General features: G+C 40.9%; 1 protein-coding gene across 2 annotated transcripts in view; it reads left to right on the plus strand.

Annotated features, from left to right (window-relative positions):
- Positions 1-18,748, plus strand: part of Xpo4 (exportin 4) — a 94,992-nt gene that overhangs the window by 69,596 nt on the left and 6,648 nt on the right. The window contains exons 13-22 of one of the 2 annotated variants that reach the window (XM_057786165.1): positions 215-392; positions 5,371-5,530; positions 6,085-6,254; positions 8,348-8,522; positions 11,688-11,981; positions 12,713-12,893; positions 14,951-15,069; positions 16,296-16,426; positions 17,103-17,220; positions 18,380-18,472. In XM_057786165.1, coding sequence (XP_057642148.1) covers positions 215-392; positions 5,371-5,530; positions 6,085-6,254; positions 8,348-8,522; positions 11,688-11,981; positions 12,713-12,893; positions 14,951-15,069; positions 16,296-16,426; positions 17,103-17,220; positions 18,380-18,472 — 1,619 coding nt within the window. The remainder of the gene's footprint in view (positions 1-214; positions 393-5,370; positions 5,531-6,084; positions 6,255-8,347; positions 8,523-11,687; positions 11,982-12,712; positions 12,894-14,950; positions 15,070-16,295; positions 16,427-17,102; positions 17,221-18,379; positions 18,473-18,748) is intronic. The other variant, XM_057786167.1, reaches the window with a different exon arrangement.

Here is an 18,748-nt window from a genome sequence, read left to right on the forward strand (position 1 = left end):
AAAACATTTGTCCTTTACCTTTGCTGTATTTTTGAGGGTTTTCATTTTCTGAGAAATTGACAGTTTCTGCACCTCATCTTGAAATTAACAAGTTAACATAATTTACTTTTACATCAACTTATGTGATGTATATAAATCAAAACTGAAAGCATTTATAGTGCATTTGGTAAATAGATTTGTTAAGTGTTCATTTTTAATTTTTTTTAAACTGAAGGCTACCTCTTAGCTGATGATACTCAGGGAGAGACTCCGCTAATACCTCCAGAAATAATGGAATATTCCATTAAGCATTCATCTGAAGTTGACATTAATACAACACTTCAAATTTTGGGATCTCCAGGAGAAAAGGCTTCTTCCATCCCAGGGTACAGCAGAACAGATTCTGTGATTAGGTAATATGAACTCTATAGCTGCGCTCTTGTAATTTATGCTGTCTCATAAACTCTGAGTTGATGGGTAGATGACTGGAGGGGTAGGCACGCTGCAAACTGGATACATGAAAGAAATGAGAACTTGGAGAAGCCTCGAGACATAAGGAAGGCAAGGGCATGCTGGCAGGAATCGTCAGGGCTATCTAGTACTGAAAAGAACAAATGTAAAATGATTCTGAATACGACACTTGGAAGTGGCATTCACTCTAATTTACTAAGAGCACAGTGTCTATCAATAAGCAGTAATGATGTTTGTATAGGCACCCTTCAGGAGGGAAAAACAGTTCCTAGAAACTAGATGAGCCTTAGCAAGTATACTTTGATTATGCATATGGAAACTGTGTTCGTGGCTTCTTAAAACTGTCATTATTGTATTATAGAAAAAGTTACCCTAAATATGTGAAACTTGAGAGCCCGTCCGGTCCCCAGCATTTACAGGACAGCAAGAGTGCCTCTGAGAGGATTCACTTTGTCTTCCTATTAGTAATGACAATGTTTTCCATCAATTATTGATGATGAAATTAAAGAGGGTAAATCTGAATTAATCGTAGTCTTAGAAATAGATTTGGAAATGGTTTTACATTTTCTTTCATTGTCTTTGAGTCTTAGTTGCTGGTAGAGATTGTAGGGATGACAACGGCATCAGTTGGTTTTTGCAGTTATTCACGGTTTTGTCCCACTTTTGTTTTTTAATGCAAACATGTGTGGGCATTTAAAGCTCTGCAATAGAAGATACGGTTTTCTGTTTTCTTTAAAGTTCGAATAATAAGATGATACCAAGGAAATGTTTGGGGCCTTATTTCCTTTATTGGTACATTCTCTTGTTTGCCCTAAATATCGGAATTCTTAAGCAAAGGTTTCTTTCTTTTGAGGTTACGGTTGTGATTAGATTTTATTTTGTTTGGTACATAGCCTGGTGAATGTTATTTCTAGGACTGTTCATTTCAGAGCTCTGCCGTGGCTGCTTTGTCCTAATTCTTGCAGTAAGTGCCGTTAGAAACATTTTCCTTGTATTAAAAATGCTTTTTCAGGGGGCCGGAGAGATGGCTCAGTGGTTAAGAGCATTGCCTGCTCTTCCAAAGGTCCTGAGTTCAATTCCCGGCAACCACATGGTGGCTCACAACCATCTGTAAAGAGGTCTGGTGCCCTCTTCTGGCGTGCAGACATACGCACAGACAGAATATTGTATAAATAATAAATAAATAAATAAATATAAAAATGCTTTTTCAGTTTCTACACATCCCAGGTATCTGTGGGAGCAAATCATTTTCATATTTGAGAGCACAAATTTGAGGAGTGTTAAAAATATATATATATAAACCGGGTGGTGGTGGTGTATGCCTTTAATCTCAGGTCTAAGGAGGCAAAGGTAGGCCTGTGAGTTGGAGGCCAGCCTGGCTACAAGAGCTAGTTCCAGGACAGCCAGGGCTGTTACATGGAGAAACTCTGTTTCAGAAAGGGGTGGGGCTGGGGGGGGAAGGAAAGAAAGAAAATGTAATAGCTAGTTTTTTTTTTTTTTAAATCTAAAGAGTTAGTGTAAAATTGATTTGATATATGGGAGAAACAACCTTTGCTTCACTAAAAATGTAGTCCATATTTCTGAAGAAACTGTCATTTAAGAATGAATCAAGTATCTTCATAGGTTGAACACTTTGTGGGCCAATGGGATACATTCTTGAACAAAACAAGCAAAGTCCCCTCCGCTTTTAGAGTTCTTAGTAAGGGAGAGCAACTCAACAAGTGATGGGATGTGTTGGAGGACAGAAAGCGTTGTGGGTGAAAAGCCAAGTAGGGCGCGACAGCTGAAGCTCAGACTCCTGCAGGGGCTGATATAATCCTAAGCAGTGTGATCCACGTGGCCTTTGTTTAGATGATTTCTGAGCAAGGATTGAGGTTGGTCAGGGAGTCTTGAAGGTGCCCAGGATAAGAGCATTGTAGGCAGAGCAAAAATAAAGTAAAATAGCTAACGCAAAGACCAGTCAATCCTGGTGTCCTTGCACAGCAGCCAAGATGCTAGAGTGGAGTGGGTTTTGTAAGAGATGACTTGCGGAAATAAGTAAGGAGGGAAAGAGGTACAGTCTATACATCTTGTAAGACACCTTTGTGCTGCAGAAGATGGGGGTACTATCGTAAGGTCTGAATGGGGGATAAGTCACACATCACAGCACATTCCCTGATTACTATGATTAGAGTGCGTATTGGAAGTGGGGAGACTGCCTCCGGGTCTAGTCATGGTTATCAAAGAGAGATATGGCAATGTTCAGACTGCATTAGGGCAGTGTTCCTTATAAGACTAAGTTAAGGGCTAGCTCATCATGATAACTTCCGATTTATGGGATGCAAATGTAATACAGGACCAATTTGGGAAACTGAGTGCTGCCTGGTATATAAAGTATTCGTGACAGGATGCTTGACTCAGGTACTGATCAAGAAATATTAACAATTAAAAAGTATTTGGCTCAGTCATTTCTTCAATTCCAGCTTTTGATGGGATTTAAGAGTACATCAGGGTGGCGTGGGAGAGACAAAGTGTCAGGCAGTGAGAGGAAAGAGGCTGGAGAAAAGAGCTTGTGTACCTGTGTGACGGACTGGGTTGGAGAGGCCTTGGTTCTCATAGGTGAGGCAAGGTGCATTTGCAGGAAGGAAGTAAACTGTAGTGTAGAGTTGCTGTCTTGTGGAAGGTGGAGTTAAACATGACAGGGGCACTGTGGGAAGCAGTTGCTTTTCAGTCTTGGGAAGAAGATGGAAACTGGCCCTTGAGTTTTGAGAAGGGTTTCTGAGAGAGCTCTCCAGGCTACTGCTGATTTCTGGGCATGGCGTAGAGAAGGGAAGACTCCGTAGGGCTGCCTGACCTCTGCTGCTTGTACCCTTTCACCTTTCTTCACTAGATGAAAGAAACTTGAGCTCACTCTCTTTATGGACTTGCAGTGTATGGGTGCCCATAGAGTACCAAGGAAAAGGGCAGTTCCAAATTCCTGTTGGTGATGGCTATGTAGCCAGGATGCAGTTCATTGCATCACATAACACCGAAAGGGGACCCAGTACTGGGTCAGCTGGGATGATCTTGAGTTTTGTCATATGACTTGTAAGTAATTCAAATAGTGGATAACCTTGGTGTTGGAAAAATAACTTCTGTTTTTTAATGGGAGCATTTTGTTTTGTTTTGTTTTTCTCTCCAGTGTTTACATCTCTTAAAATGAGAAAAGAACCAACTTTGGCTCAACTTTGACTCATTCTGGCAATAAGTAATATTTATTCACAAGTAGATAAACTAAGTAGGATACATAAAACCCTTCTGTATTATCCCCAAGAAATACTCAAAATAAGGCTGAGACTGTAGCTCAGTGGTAGACCACTTGCCCAGCCTGTACAAACTTCTGAATTGGAGCCTGGCACTGGAGGAAATTGTCTCATAATTTAAATGTGTTACATTTTGTTCTTCTGCATGCTAAGTATTACAATAGTAGGAGACAACATACCTATAGTTTTATTATCTTTGGAAATTCATGTGACGTATAATATATAAATGTTTGTATCAAAGAAAAGCATGTAATTGGTAAATAATTTTCTTTGGGGAAATAAAGTTCAAATAAAGGAATTTTATTTCTTTTGAATAAACAGTAGTGACATTCAACACTGCAAAGATTGAGTTGCAGTACATACTTTTTTTTTTTTTTTTTTTTTTTTTTTTTTTGATTTTTCGAGACAGGGTTTCTCTGTGGCTTTGGAGCCTGTCCTGGAACTAGCTCTTGTAGACCAGGCTGGTCTCGAACTCACAGAGATCCGCCTGCCTCTGCCTCCCGAGTGCTGGGATTAAAGGCGTGCGCCATCATCGCCCGGCTGCAGTACATACTTTTAAAGTACTAATATAACCATTTGATTTCGAATTTTATTAGGCTTTAAATTATATTTAAAATTTTTTAATCTTAAGGGAAATTTATCAATACATTATTATTGATAACATGAGGTTATTTAGGATTTCTGTTATTTTTGTTCACAAATTTTGTTCTAAAATTTAGAAAGTTTGAGTACTGGTTTATGAGAAACATGTAAATAGTGAGCGGGGGAGGAGGTTTTTAGGTGGAAACTTTCCTGATTTAAGAAGGTCCAGAGAAGAATCTTTAACAAAGACTGGGAACAGTAAACAGATAGATGAGGGGGATGTGGGAAGTGATGCCCAGGCAGCCAAGGAAGGGAGCTCTTTCAAAAGGGCAGGGTGGACAATAGCACTGAGTACTTCTTGGTGAGAGGTCAGAGGATCAATAAAGAATGCACACGTCCACCAGTTTGCTTACACAGGATTTCAGCCCTCTTGAGAGCAGAGGCCAAACTGTAGTTATTAACATCTTAGTCTAGGCCTTGATATTTATTACAACCTGTGCTTCCTTGTCTTTTGGCTAAAGTCAAGTTGAAATATACAATTTCTGGTATGTTACTTCCCCATTCCCATATGTGTACTTATGTAATTGTTCTGGGAAGGCTAATTTTAAGATACCATTAGGAATAAAGATTATGAGACAGTATGCTGGGCCATGAGATTTGTAGACAAGGCTCAGTACTTATGACATTCTAATAAATCTATTCTCATATCTTAAAGCATAACAGGACTTGTCTTTTGTGATACAAACATTTAACCCGCCTACTGGAAGAGTGCTGAAACGTGGGCTTAGACTATGAACATTTAATTCTGTGTGTTCCTCCATTTTGAGCTGGGAGCCACTCTCTAGACAGTGATGCTGAGATTTACATCTGCAGTTATAGCCCGAGCAGACAGTGTTTCCCATCTCTCTTCTTTTTTGACTCTGGAAGACCAGAAATAGTGTGGGTATTTTATCTTTAACTCTATTGGGAATTTTTACACATAGCCTGGCATAAAGAAACAAAAGATTTTTATGGAGAAAAAAAAATAGGGTTAGCAACTTCTGTTTTCCCCCCACAGGCTGTTGTCTGCAGTGCTAAGAGTCTCAGAAGTTGAATCTCGAGCAATAAGAGCAGATCTCACTCATCTACTAAGCCCTCAAATGGGCAAAGATATTGTTTGGTTTCTAAAACGCTGGGCCAAGACTTATCTCCTGGTAGATGAAAAACTGTATGATCAGGTGAGGATGTAAAACTGGTAACTCTTTTTGGGTTTATGATGATGGCAAGTTTAGAGGTAAGAAGATTTTTGTTTTACTTATAAGAACGGAACTTTTATCAGGGTTCGGTGGAGAGGCAGGTGGATCTTGGAGTTCAAGGCCAGCCTGGTCTCTACAGTGTTTCAGGACTCACAGAGAACCTCTGTCTTAAAAATAAAGAGCTGGGGGAGACTTGGGACTGAAATGCTGTTATATTACTTTTCTTAGAGCGTTGATTTGGTTCCATTGATGTGTTAAGATGCACCACCATTGGATTAATATGTTTATATATTGTCTGAGATCTGTATGTTTGTTTATTTTAAATGTCAGCTTGTTAATAATTCCTATGAGACTTGCACTGACAGAAAAATTAGCTGAAAAGCTTGGATGGGTTGGGGATTATCTTTTGGATTCAAATGAAAAATGATAAAAGTGATATGAAGTGAGCACCCCCTCAGGCTTTGATGGTAGTTTTGGTGTAGATTTGCTTTTTAGCTACTCATTCTGACCTTAGAAAATGTATCTCTTCTCTTAAGATAAGTTTGCCATTGAGCACAGCCTTTGGAGCAGATACAGAGGGTTCCCAGTGGATTATTGGCTACCTCTTACAGAAGGTCATCAGCAATCTATCAGTCTGGAGTAGTGAGCAAGACCTTGCAAATGACACTGTACAGCTCCTTGTCACATTGGTCGAAAGAAGAGAAAGGTAAGGAGTTAGGTGGAACACAGATTTCAGTTTGCTCTTTAGTGGCTAGCAAATTGTAGCAATATCTAAGCCCGGTTAGAATCTACATTTCCAGAGTAGTGCTTTTAAAACCTCATCACAGTGTTGTTACAGATGCAAATGGCAGCTTACCCATGTAATGGAGAACTGCATTGGCGGCTCTTCCAGAGGATCCTGATTCGATCCCAGTACACAAGCGGTAGCTCTCAACTGAATATGACTCCAGTTCCAAAGATGCCTTTGTCTGGCCTGTTTGGATACCAGGCACACACAATTTTCTCAGACATATGTGCAGGCAAAACGCTCAAACACATAAAATAAAAACCTACTTTCATGTATTAATATTCTCATTTGATATTTTTCAGTCCCCCACATGCACACATGTGTGTGCATACACACACACACTCACACTTTTTTAGTTTTTTCTTTGAGACATGGTTTCTTTGTGTAGCCCTAGCTGTCCTGAACCAGGCTGGCCTCAACTCAGAGATCGACCTACCTCTGCCTTCCATGCTGGGATTGAAGGCATGTGCCGCCCCGGCCTGACTCAGTAATTCCCATGTGAGCATTGCACATAAAAGATCTCCGTGGACAGAGACTGCTCTTTGTTCCCAGCCACCCAGACCCAAATAATCACACAGAAACTATATTAATTGCAACACTGCTTGGTGTATTAGCTCAGGTTTCTTATTAACTAACTCTGAAATCTTAAATTGACTCATTTCTATTAATCTGTGTATCAGCAGAAGGCTGTGGCTTACTGATAAGGGTCCTAGGGTTCCAGTGTGTCCTTCTCCTTTGGCGGCTACATACCCTGCTACGTGGCATCTCCCTGACTTTGCCCACTTTCTCTTTAACTCTGGATATCCCACCTGGCTTCACTCTGCTAAGCCATTGGCCAAAACAGCTTTATTCATCAACCAGTTAAAGCAACACATATACAGTAGGACACCCACATCAGATCTCATTTAAGCATGAGATTCAGAGCTGACTGTACCTGTCACCTTGCTGTCCCCAGAGAACCTGACTCTACCTCTTCCAAATAGAGAGGACACCAACAGACTAAGGAACTAGTCCAGGTTGTTGAAGCAGTGAATTTATTAGAGTCACCTATAGGAGTGTGGGGGAGGGGTTGTTTGCAGATCATCTGCATCACCAAAAAACACACTCTTCCCGTGGGTGACTCTTGTGAAAGTTCACCACTTGCACAATTGGGGGCATCCAGAGCACAGAGCAACTGCTCAGCAGCAGTTGATCACCACAGATAGAAGCTGGGAGCTTCTTACTCTTAGAAGTTTTCTGAACCTCTTCGCAAAGAAATGGTTATACAGCCATTCTCATTTTGCAGTCAGAAAACTGATGATAAACACACTTAAGTAAAAAATTCTATGTTCTTGAGCAATTATTGGAATTGAAATAAAAACCAGTGTAGCTGCAGAGTCCATGTGCACTTGTGATGCTGTTCTTTAAAATTACATCCAGGGGCTGGAGAAACAGTTCAGCAGTTAAGAGCGCCCAGTGTCTTCCAAAGGACTCAAGATTTGGTTCCCAGCACCCACACTGGGTGACTCACAACTGTCTGTAGCTCCAGCTCCAGAGGACCCAGTGTCATCTTCTGGTACTTTCGGCACCTGTACACATCCCACATACAGACACACATACTTACACACAAATAAAACGTTTTTAGGAATCTCATGCAGTCATACTATATTCTCAGTGCTTAGGAGGCTGAGGTAGAAAGATTGCAATAATGTGGCCAACCTGAGTAACACAGCAGCGTTTGCCTTAGCAGATTTTAAAATTAAATGTTCGCCTCTTTTAAATGTGTTTTTTGCCTGCGTGAGTTCATGTGCAACACGTATCTACACATACCTGGAAAGATCATTAGATCCCAGAAACTGGAATTACAGGTGGCTATGCACCACCACGTGTGTGCTGGGAACTGAGCACAGGTCCTTTGCAATAATCATTCTTACTTAACCTTTGAGCCAGCTCTCCAGCCCTGTCTGGTTCTTATCTTCTTTTTGTGTGTGTGTGTGAACAAAACACACCTAATGCTTTATTTCTATTTGTAGGGCAAACTTAGTAATTCAGTGTGAAAACTGGTGGAACCTAGCAAAGCAGTTTGCAAGCCGAAGCCCACCTCTTAATTTCTTGTCAAGCCCAGTACAGAGGACACTGATGAAGGCTCTGGTCTTGGGAGGTTTTGCACATATGGACACAGAAACAAAGCAGCAGTATTGGACAGAGGTAAAAAAAAATCTCTTCACTTTTGATTCTTCTGTCACCCTGCAGATGTTAGAAAATGGTCTGGAGACATAAACACCTCACAATAACTTACCTTGTGTTCTTCCTCCTCATCAACCGTTTGAAGCTTATTACTTGATAACTACTGTCTCAGGGCTTACCCAGCCATGCTTGTTTGACACATTGAGTATTACTGATGTTTTCTGGGACTCAGGTACATTTTCCCCAACCTAGATGAGAGCGTGAATTGGTGTATCTTTATCAGAATATGAAAAGCATGGTGGGTATCTCAGATATAGAGCACTAGCTTTAGCATGTCAAGGCCTTAGGTTAGTCAGCCTCTCCCCAAAAAACTGAAAGAAAGAAGTTGACATGAAAAACCACAGGCATTCTTCGCCTTGAAAAGGAGATGCAAATTGCAGTGTATTTGTTTTCTGGCACTTCTCTTACCACAGTGACCTAAGCAACAGATTCTGTCTTGCATTTATTTAGGAGTCTGCCTAAGTGTCCAAGGAAGGTGTGCATTGTTTCTAAGGTCTGCACGAATGTGGCTTCTGGTAGTTAGTGACAACCTTTGACACTTCTTTTGTTGCAAGTTCTCTGTACTCTGCATTCCAGTTTTCTCAGAGCATAAGATACCATTTTGGAGTAGGGGCTCACTTTTCAGTATGACTGAATCCTAATTTATTGCATCTCAATTTGTCCAATTGAGGTCACTTTCTGAAGTTCTAATTCAACCCATAGCGTCGGCACTTTCTGTAATATTTATAACTTGAATCAAGTGTATATAGAGAGGTCCGGCTTCTGGTCCTTTTCTACAGTGTTCTCTCTCTCACCCCCACTCCCCTCTTTTCTAAAGTATTCTCATTCTCTCTCTCTCTCTCTCTCTCTCTCTCTCTGACTCTCTCTCTCTCTCTCTCTCTCTGCTAAGGTAAAACAGGCTGAGTTTTTTATTTTTCATCCCTGGGTCCATAGCAATGTTTTGGTAATTAAGAACATGCACTACTTCCTAAGGACACAAGTTTGGCTCCCAGCATCCACTTTGGGTGGCTCACAGCTTCCTGTAACTCCAGGTCTAGGAGATCTAATGCCTTTGGTTCTGTGAGCACTTGCATGAATGTGTACATGTCTTCCACATATAAGTGTACCCATGTAGCCAGAGGTTGACTGCAGTCATCTTTCTCAGTTGCTCTATATGTTTGAGGTAGGTCTCTCACTGTGTCTGAAACTGTTTTCAGCTAGACTATCTGGCCAGCAAACTCTGGGCATCTTGTCTCTGTCTCCCCACACTGGAATTATAGATATTTTATACATCATTACTGGGGTTTGAACTCGGGTCCTTGTACTTTATATGGTGACTTGGTTACTTTTGTGTTCTTTTGCTGTAAAAACAGACCATAACCAAGGCAACTTATAAAAGAAAGCATTTAATTGGGTGATTGTACACAGTTTCAGAGGATGAGTCCATGACCATCATGGTGGGGAGCATGGCACTGGAGCAATAGTTTACATGTTGAGACAGCAACCATGAGGCAGAGAAAGACAGAGTAGGAATAGTGTGGGATGGCACACATCCTCCAGCAAGGCTACAACTCCTAATCCTTACCAAACAGTTCCACCAACTAGGAATCAAGCATTTAAATGTATGAGCCTATGGGGACCATTCTCACTCAAACCACCATATTTGACAAGTACTTTACCAACTAAGCCTTTTTTTTTTTTTTTTTGTTTTGTTTTGTTTTGTTTTTTCGAGACAGGGTTTCTCTGTGGTTTTGGAGCCTGTCCTGGAACTAGCTCTTGTAGACCAGGCTGGTCTCGAACTCCCAGAGATCCGCCTGCCTCTGCCTCCCAAGTGCTGGGATTAAAGGCGTGCGCCACCACCGCCTGGCCTAAGCCATTTCTTAAGCCCTAAAAACACTCAGAGCAGAACTGATTATCTGAAATTATGTTTTATATACCAAGAATTTTAAGGAAAGGGAAGTAAAAGGAAAAAACGGACAGTCCAAGGCCTTTTAACTACATTACATTAGAAACTGACAAATTGACTCACAGAACAAACATGGCTGCTAGTCTGTGGGTGAGCCGTCACTGAGTTAGTGCTCAGACTTTATATGAGTCCACTGAAGTGCAGAGTGTGCAGTACGTGCTTTCTGGCCTTTAGAGAAAAGTTTGTTGATTCCCTACTGTGGAGTTCTGAGGTGTATACCCCCCCATCTTTATAATTCTTTGGCAAGTCACCTGGAAAAATGTGGAGAGAAGTGGCAGAATTTAAAGAATGAACTAGTGTGGTACATATGCACGTGTGCACATGCACACTCACACACACACACACCTGTAATCTTATTTCTTCTGAAGCAGAGGCAAGAGGATTGACACCAGTTTGAGGCCAACCAGGGACGCACAGTGGTGCTATCAGAAAACAAAACAAATAGGGCCTGGTAAAATGACTAAGTGGAGAAAGCACTGTCCCCAGACATGAGGACCAGAGCTCAGAGGGCCGGCACTACATTAAAGGCTGGCTGTGCTTCAAATCCCAGCACGTGTAAGAGAGTATCCCTGGGACAAGCTGGATTCCTCTAGATACCTTGCCTCAGTAGAGTGGATACCAGATGTTAACACTTACGTGCAGTAAAAACTAGAAAAAAATTATGAGAGAATAAAAATTTTTTCAAAGAATGAGATTCATAGAACTCTATTCTGTGACTTTGGTGTCATTTTTTTGTGTATGGCACAAGGTATGAAGATTCTCAAAATGGACAATGTACCTCAAACCTGTAATCGCAGCACCTAGGAGTCAGGCAGGAACACTGAGAAATCGAGACCAGCCTGGGCTATCTAGCAAGATTGTTTCAAAAACTTATGGGGTAGGGAAATTAGTGGTTCAAATAGTTCTTGTTTTGTGTGCTTATCCTGTTCCAATAAAGAATATTTTGGGAGTCAGGTTTGGTGGTTCATGCCGTTAGTCCCGGCACTCAAGAGGTAGAGGCAGGTGGATCTCTGAGTTCAAGGCCAGTGTGGTCTACAGAGTAAGTTCTAGGATAGCCAGAGCTACACAAAGAAGCCCTGTCTCAAAAAAAACAAACGAGAACATTTTGGGAAACATGTTCATCCAAGTTACAGGACTCAGTCTGCATGTTCGGAAGGTCATGCTGTGATGTACTTCCACAGGTTCTTCAGCCTCTGCAGCAGCGATTCCTGAGAGTGATCAACCAAGAGAACTTTCAGCAGGTGTGTCAGCAGGAGGAAGTCAAGCAGGAGATCACGGCCACACTGGAGGCCCTGTGTGGCATAGCTGAGGCCACCCAGATCGACAATGTAGCCATTCTTTTTAATTTTTTAATGGACTTCCTTAACAATTGCATTGGGTTAATGGAAGTTTACAAAAATACTCCAGAAACTGTCAATCTCATTATAGAAGTTTTTGTTGAAGTTGCACATAAACAGATATGCTATCTTGGAGAGGTAAGCTCTTTTTAGTTTTCTTCCTTCAGGATTACAAGTCTCTGAAGCAATGATACTCCATTTTTGCTTCACATTTAATGCATATTTGTATTCTCCAGAATAGAAAGTTGTGTGGGGTGAATATAAGTTCTTATTCCAAATTTTGTTAGAGAGGTGCTAATATATTAAATATTGCTGTACTCTTACTATAATTATCCTTTTATTATTGGCCTTTGGTGGTTTTGTTGTTGTTTTGTGGGTTGCTGTTTGTTTTGCTTTTGAGATAGTGTCTCTCTACCAAGGCTGGCCTCAAACTCACAGAGTTTCATCCTCCTCTGCCTCCCAAGTGCTCAGATTAAAGCTCTTTTTATCATTGTTAATACTCTGTGTGTGTGTGTGTGTGTGTGTCTGTCTGTCTGTCTGTCTGTCTGTCTCAGAGGTCAATGGTGGGTATCTTCTTTTATTTTTCTCCACCTTACTTTCTGATGAGATAAGGACTCACTGACTGTATAGCTCACCAAGCCAAGCACACCCAGCAAGGCCCTCTTGTCTCCTCCCCCTGGTACTAGGATCCCCAGCATACACCACTGGGGATGGTGCTGCACTCAGGTGGTCATGTTTGGCGAGTACTTCTCCAACTCTCAACCCTTCATTATTGCTATATAGAGCTACTATTGCAGTTTAGAGTACATATGAACTTGGGCTTATCTGCTAGATCCCACCAGGTAATACCACTCCTCATTTTCTTACAGTCCAAAGCTATGCATTTATATGAAGCCTGCCTTACTTTGTTGCAAGTATATTCTAAGAACAATCTAGGGCGGCAAAGGATAGATGTTACAGCGGAAGAAGAGCAGTACCAGGACCTGCTTCTCATTATGGAGCTTCTCACTAACCTGCTCTCCAAGGAGTTCATAGATTTCAGTGACACAGGTAAAGTCTCTTGAAGTGGTTGTTGTTGCTGTCTTTGTTAAAACTACAGGTTATTTTCTTGAAGTAAAACCCCATGAGGAAGTTGAGCTTAGAGAACAAATGGAAATAAATCCCTTTGGTTGAAATGAAGGGGGAACTGAAGACCTTTCTCGTGTCTACTTAAATATGAATGTAAACTTTTTTTTATCTACTTCTTTTTTTCTTCTGTATAAAAATCAGTTTATTCTACAGCTACCACACATGCTTTTTATCTAAAAGAGAAATGGCTTCTGCCTCTTTCTCCCGGTTGTGCAGTTCTTAATAAACGCCAGCTGCTGCTTTTCTCGTAATCCCGTGCAGAAGGCGCCGTTCCTATTCCCTCTTTACTGCTGAAGTGACAGCATACATGCATGTAGCTAGTAAGTCTGAACTCACATTCAAATCCTTGTGTGTGTCTATGGACCCTATTCTCTAGAGCAGTGGTTGTCAACCAGTGGGGTGTTGTGGGAGTTCCCTCTGTATGCTGTGATTACCATTAATGAGTAAAAAATTGCTTTGAGCCTATTGCAGAGCAGGGTGGGCCAGAGCAGAGCTAGGCAGGGAGGACTGGACTGAATGCTGGGAGAAAGAAGGGCAGAGTCAGAGAGAAGCTACCTAGCCCCACAGGAGATAGATGCCGGAACTTTTCCTGGTAAGCCACAGCCTCGTGGTGATGCACAGATTAATAAAAATGGGTAAATTAATATGTAAGAGTTAGCCAATAAGAAGCTAGAGCTAATGGGCCAAGCAGTGATTTAATTAATACAGTTTCTGTATGATTATTTTGGGCTAGGCAGCTGGGAACCAACAAGCAGCCTCCTCCAAAAGTGGGTCATGACCCCTGCAGTAGATATTCTGCATATCAGATAGTTGTAGTAGTAACAGTATTGCATCTATGAAGTAGCAATGAAATAATTTTATGTTTGGGGGTCATCATAACATGAGGAACTGTATTAAAGGGGGGTTGCAGCATTAGGAAGGTTGAGAACCACTGCTTTAGAATGATATTTCATTGGCTCTTTCATGCCCTTGGAGATGATTGCCCATCAAACTCAATGTTTTATAGATATAACATGTGAAATCCCACTGGGGTGAGAAGTACTGAATTCCAGACATGATAGGCTACCTAGCATAGTTCTCCAGTATCATAATACGGGGATAGACTGCTAATCTCCACCTTTCTGCTATCAGTGGGTATGATAATAAAGACCTTTTAGAATATTTGTGTCTTGCTAGCACTATGCTTGGCAATCAGTACATAAGATAAGCTCTTGTTCTTACAGACAAGAGCTTGGTCAATCAGTAAAGCTCAGACATTTGTGCAGTTTGCCTCCACTTCCTTCATAAGCCATTGCTAGGTTTGTTCTCAGAGAAACAGGCAGGAAGAAATGCAGCTGCTTCAGAAACAAGAGGGTGAGGGGCTGTTTACGCCCAATGCCTTCAATTGCTTACTCTTGCCTTCATATCTTTTAAATGTCTCTTCCCTCACTAGTTAGCTTTACCTCCCTGCTAACTTTGCCTTCAAACCTGAAATAAGAGTGTAGCTTTATAAGAGAAAGTATCATATATAGCATTGCCTCAGGTCATGCAGGCTTCATAGTGAGAGATACCCTTTGATTTTTTGAAGGTTCTCCAAGCTGTTACTGTAGTAGGCCCCAATAGTCACTGTGTCCAGTCTTTGAGATTGTTCTTGCTCTGTTGACTTTTGTTGGTTTGTTTTTCTTGTTTACTGTCTGCCCTGTTAGTTTCACAGTTCATTAGCTAGAGGTGCTGGAGTGAAATACCAAAGCATTAACTGTGTTAACTTTGATTTCTAGAACGTCTGTTGCCCTTACTTATCCACTATTATTGTATCTGGTACTCAGATTCTCCAACAAATAATACAAAAGGATGGCGTGGCTTGGGCTTATCAGATTTCTCTGTTACCCGTTAATGGATTTCTTGGGTCTTTGAGCGTGACTATATTTGAGTTTTTATAAAGGAATATGAGCTTTGGAGATTTAAGTTACGACTGTACAGTGTGCTTTTTGTTTTGGCAGATGAAGTGTTCAGAGGACACGAGCCAGGACAAGCAGCAGGCAGATCTGTGTCAGCAGCTGATGTTGTTTTATATGGAGTGAACCTGATTCTGCCCTTAATGTCACAAGATCTTTTGAAGGTAATTAAAATAATATGAACACAAAGAGTGTTAACAGCTTTGTATTTCTACTGCAGTTTATTGTGCTTCTCTCTCAGTGCACATGCCCTAGTCCTCTGTGTACAGATAGTGACTCATGTTATCAGGAAAACAGTTCTGCTAGCAGTTTTAATTTTCTTAGAATTTGTCATTTTGTTCTTAAACTTCATTGTCAACCAAAGAAGCCAGGTGTGGTGGGTATTTTCCAAGCCCTTCCATGTAGAATTGGTATGGTAGAAACCAAAATTAATTTTTAAATTTTTTTGCACATTATGACTGTATTGTGCCTTGGTTCTACCAGTTGGTATTAAAGGTGGGTGACCACTGAGGTTGCCCTTTCCTCTTTCCAGAAGTACTCTAGGAGAGAAGTCTTTTGTTTTAAGTTATCACAGAAGGATAAGGTCAAGAACAAGGATCCACTGGAGAAGGAAGAAAAGGGTGTGTGTCTATGAATGTATCACAATGCACGTGTACACACACCTATGTATGTGATAAAGGGTGGGAAAGAGATAGTGTTGTAGGGAGCACAAGCAAGTATCTGAGTGGTGCCGATCAGAAGTGTTAGTTAGGGGTGCCTCCTTAGACTCTCCCCAGGTACTTTGTTTGCTCCCTGAGCAATGTCTGTTGGGCAGTTACTATCAACCCATGAACCTTGGGTTTTTGTGACGACTCTTAGGATGAGTTTATTCAACTTTGTCCACTGGTTTGCTTTTAGTGTTTGTCCGTTCCATTGAGTCAGTCATCATAAACATTCGGTGCACATTTTCTTTGTGGTTAAATTAGACTGCCTACTTTCCCCTCGGTTCGTCAGAACTGTCCAAGTAGAAAGATGAAGAGAACTGACCACTCTAATTATGCACAAGTTTTAACAGTTTAATATGTTTTCTCACATACTAAACTGTGTGGAAATTAACACGTTAACAAAGGATCATTTAGTTTTTTGACTGCCTTGTTTATTTGTTCAGGATCAACATAGACTATCAGAACTTGTCTATATTTCCTATTAGCCTTCCAGAAGATAATTCTTTCTACTATGTATTTTTTTGATAACAGCTACTGAAAAGTTTCCTTCATGTAACTTATTTACATTTCTTTAGGGCTTAGTGTTTTTATGTTAAATACATCCTAGAGAAATCATTGTACTACTTAAAAGTTTGTTAGTTTTTTTATTTTATTAAATATCAAAATATTTAATATTTCTTTTTCAGTTTCCAACCCTTTGTAATCAATACTACAAATTGATCACATTTATTTGTGAGATTTTTCCTGAAAAAATACCCCAGCTTCCTGAGGATCTGTTTAAGAGTCTGATGTATTCTCTAGAACTAGGAATGACCTCGTATCCTTTACATGAACTTTGTTATTCAAGGAGGGGGCGTCTTATTTAAAGTTTTTTAAATGATTGATTTTCTTTTATAGTTGTTTTATTTCTTTAAAAACATGTCCCCTCTATAAGCTGCTTTAACTTTCTTTCTCTTTTTCTTTCTCTCTTTTTCCCTTGAGACAGAGTTTCAGACCTGGCTGTCCTGGAAATCACTCTGTAGACCAGGCTGACCCCAAGCTCAAAGATTTGCCTACCTCTGCCTCCTGAGTGCTGGGTTCGAAGTTTTGCACCACCATGGCCAGCTCTGATTCTATTTCTCTTGTGAATTTACATGATCTTTCCCTTTCATATATGTAGCACCTGGGCCCTGGTCTTCACGTCATTCCTTCATTAGGTCATGTGATGTATTGCAGTTGGTTCTCTAGTCTCAGCTTGCTGACATTATAATGTCATCATCTGCAGAAACAAGCTAGGTATCACCAGACTTAGACTCGAAAGGCTAGCTTTTTGAGTCTTTCCTAATTCAGTTAAGACTTTGCAATCTGGTCTACCCCCACTATCTGTATTCATTTCTACAATAGTCATGTATATAATGTAGTTGTCATTTGGTGTGTTTTGTTTTTTTTTTTTTTTTTTATCTTTTATAAAGTCGGGTATGTCTTCTAGTTTGTTCTTTGACCATTATGTTCAGAATGAGTTCAGAAGTATGCCAGCTCTGCCTTGAGGCCTTAACACCATTGGCTGAACAATGTGCTAAAGCACAAGAAACGGATTCACCACTTTTTCTAGCAACTCGGCACTTCCTTAAGGTAAGATGTTTGGTGAGTAGGTTGGCGAACTATCTTCTTAACCAAGCTAAGTGGTACTTGCCTGCCATGCCAACTACTGGGGCTAATAAAGGAGTGTTGCCTCAGTTACAGAGTGAGTTCAAAGCCAACCTGAGCATGTTAGCAAGACCTCATCTCAAAGTAAAAAGAGGGGAGCTTTGTGTGTGTGTGTGTGTGTGTTTTGAGTTTGATGTATGTGAGCGACCTGTCTTCATCCACACCAGAAGAGGGTGCCAGATCCCACTATAGATGGTTGTGAGCTACCATGTGGTTGCTGGGAATTGAACTCAGGGCCTCTGGAAGAGCAGCCAGTGCACTTCACCATTGAGCCATTCTCCAGACTCCTAAATTTCTTTTATTTATTTATTTATTTATTTATTTATTTATTTATTTATTTATTTATTTATTTATTATGTATACAATATTCTGTCTGTGTGTATGCCCACAGGTCAGAAGAGGGCACCAGACCTCATTACAGATCATTACAGATGGTTGTGAGCCACCATGTGGTTGCTGGGAATTGAACTCAGGACCTTTGGAAGAGCAGGCAATGCTCTTAACCTCTGAGCCATCTCTCCAGTCCCCAACTCATAAAATTCTTTTTTTTTTTTTTTTTTTGGTGCTTGTCCCGGAACTAGCTCTTGTAGACCAGGCTGGCCTCGAACTCCCAGAGATCCGCCTGCCTCTGTCTCCCGAGTGCTGGGATTAAAGGCGTGCGCCACCACCGCCGGGCTCAACTCATAAAATTCTTGATTCATATGTGTAGGTTTGGTTTGGTTTGGTTTTGGTTTTGACAGGGTTTCTCTGTGTAGACCAGGCTGACCTCAAACGCATAGATCCTCCTGCCCCTGCCTCCTGAGTGCTGGGTTAAAGGTGTGCGCACCACAGCTATGTTCACTGGTTTTTCCGTGAAGACCAATTCTTTAGGAGCATGTTCTCTTCTACTTCTATTTTGTGTTCTTGAACGATGTTGTAAATATAGATTCCACAGAATTTTTTTTAGATTAAAAAGTGATTTACTAATTAATCGGTTAATGTAATAAATTGACTATAATTGCTGTCCCTTTTTCAGGCAGGGAGGGACTAGAGTTTTAAATAGTTATCCTGTATTTTATAGCGATATCGTATTATGTAATTTCAGCTGGTTTTTGATATGCTGGTATTGCAGAAGCACAACACAGAGATGACGACTGCAGCAGGAGAGGCGTTCTACACATTGGTGTGTTTGCACCAGGTACTGACACCCCTCTCTCGTGGACGACGATGGTCCTCGTCCACCAGTTCTTTGTGTTTCCAGGACCGGGACTCAGAGACCCAGTTCCTTGTCCCCGGTTCAGTGTTTTCTGCTCTTTCATGAGCTCTAGAGTTGTATTTTTGTATTTATCTGACAATCTGTGTCAGATCAAAAGAATTTATTTTCCCTTCTCTGTTATGAGCCATTCTTTGTCGCAGTTCCCACCTAGAAGCTTGGCTTTAATTTACCTGTGCTAGGAGCCAGGTGCATGTACAC

This window comes from Chionomys nivalis, chromosome 12, assembly GCF_950005125.1.
Source record: "Chionomys nivalis chromosome 12, mChiNiv1.1, whole genome shotgun sequence".
Taxonomy (NCBI): Eukaryota; Metazoa; Chordata; class Mammalia; order Rodentia; family Cricetidae; genus Chionomys; species Chionomys nivalis.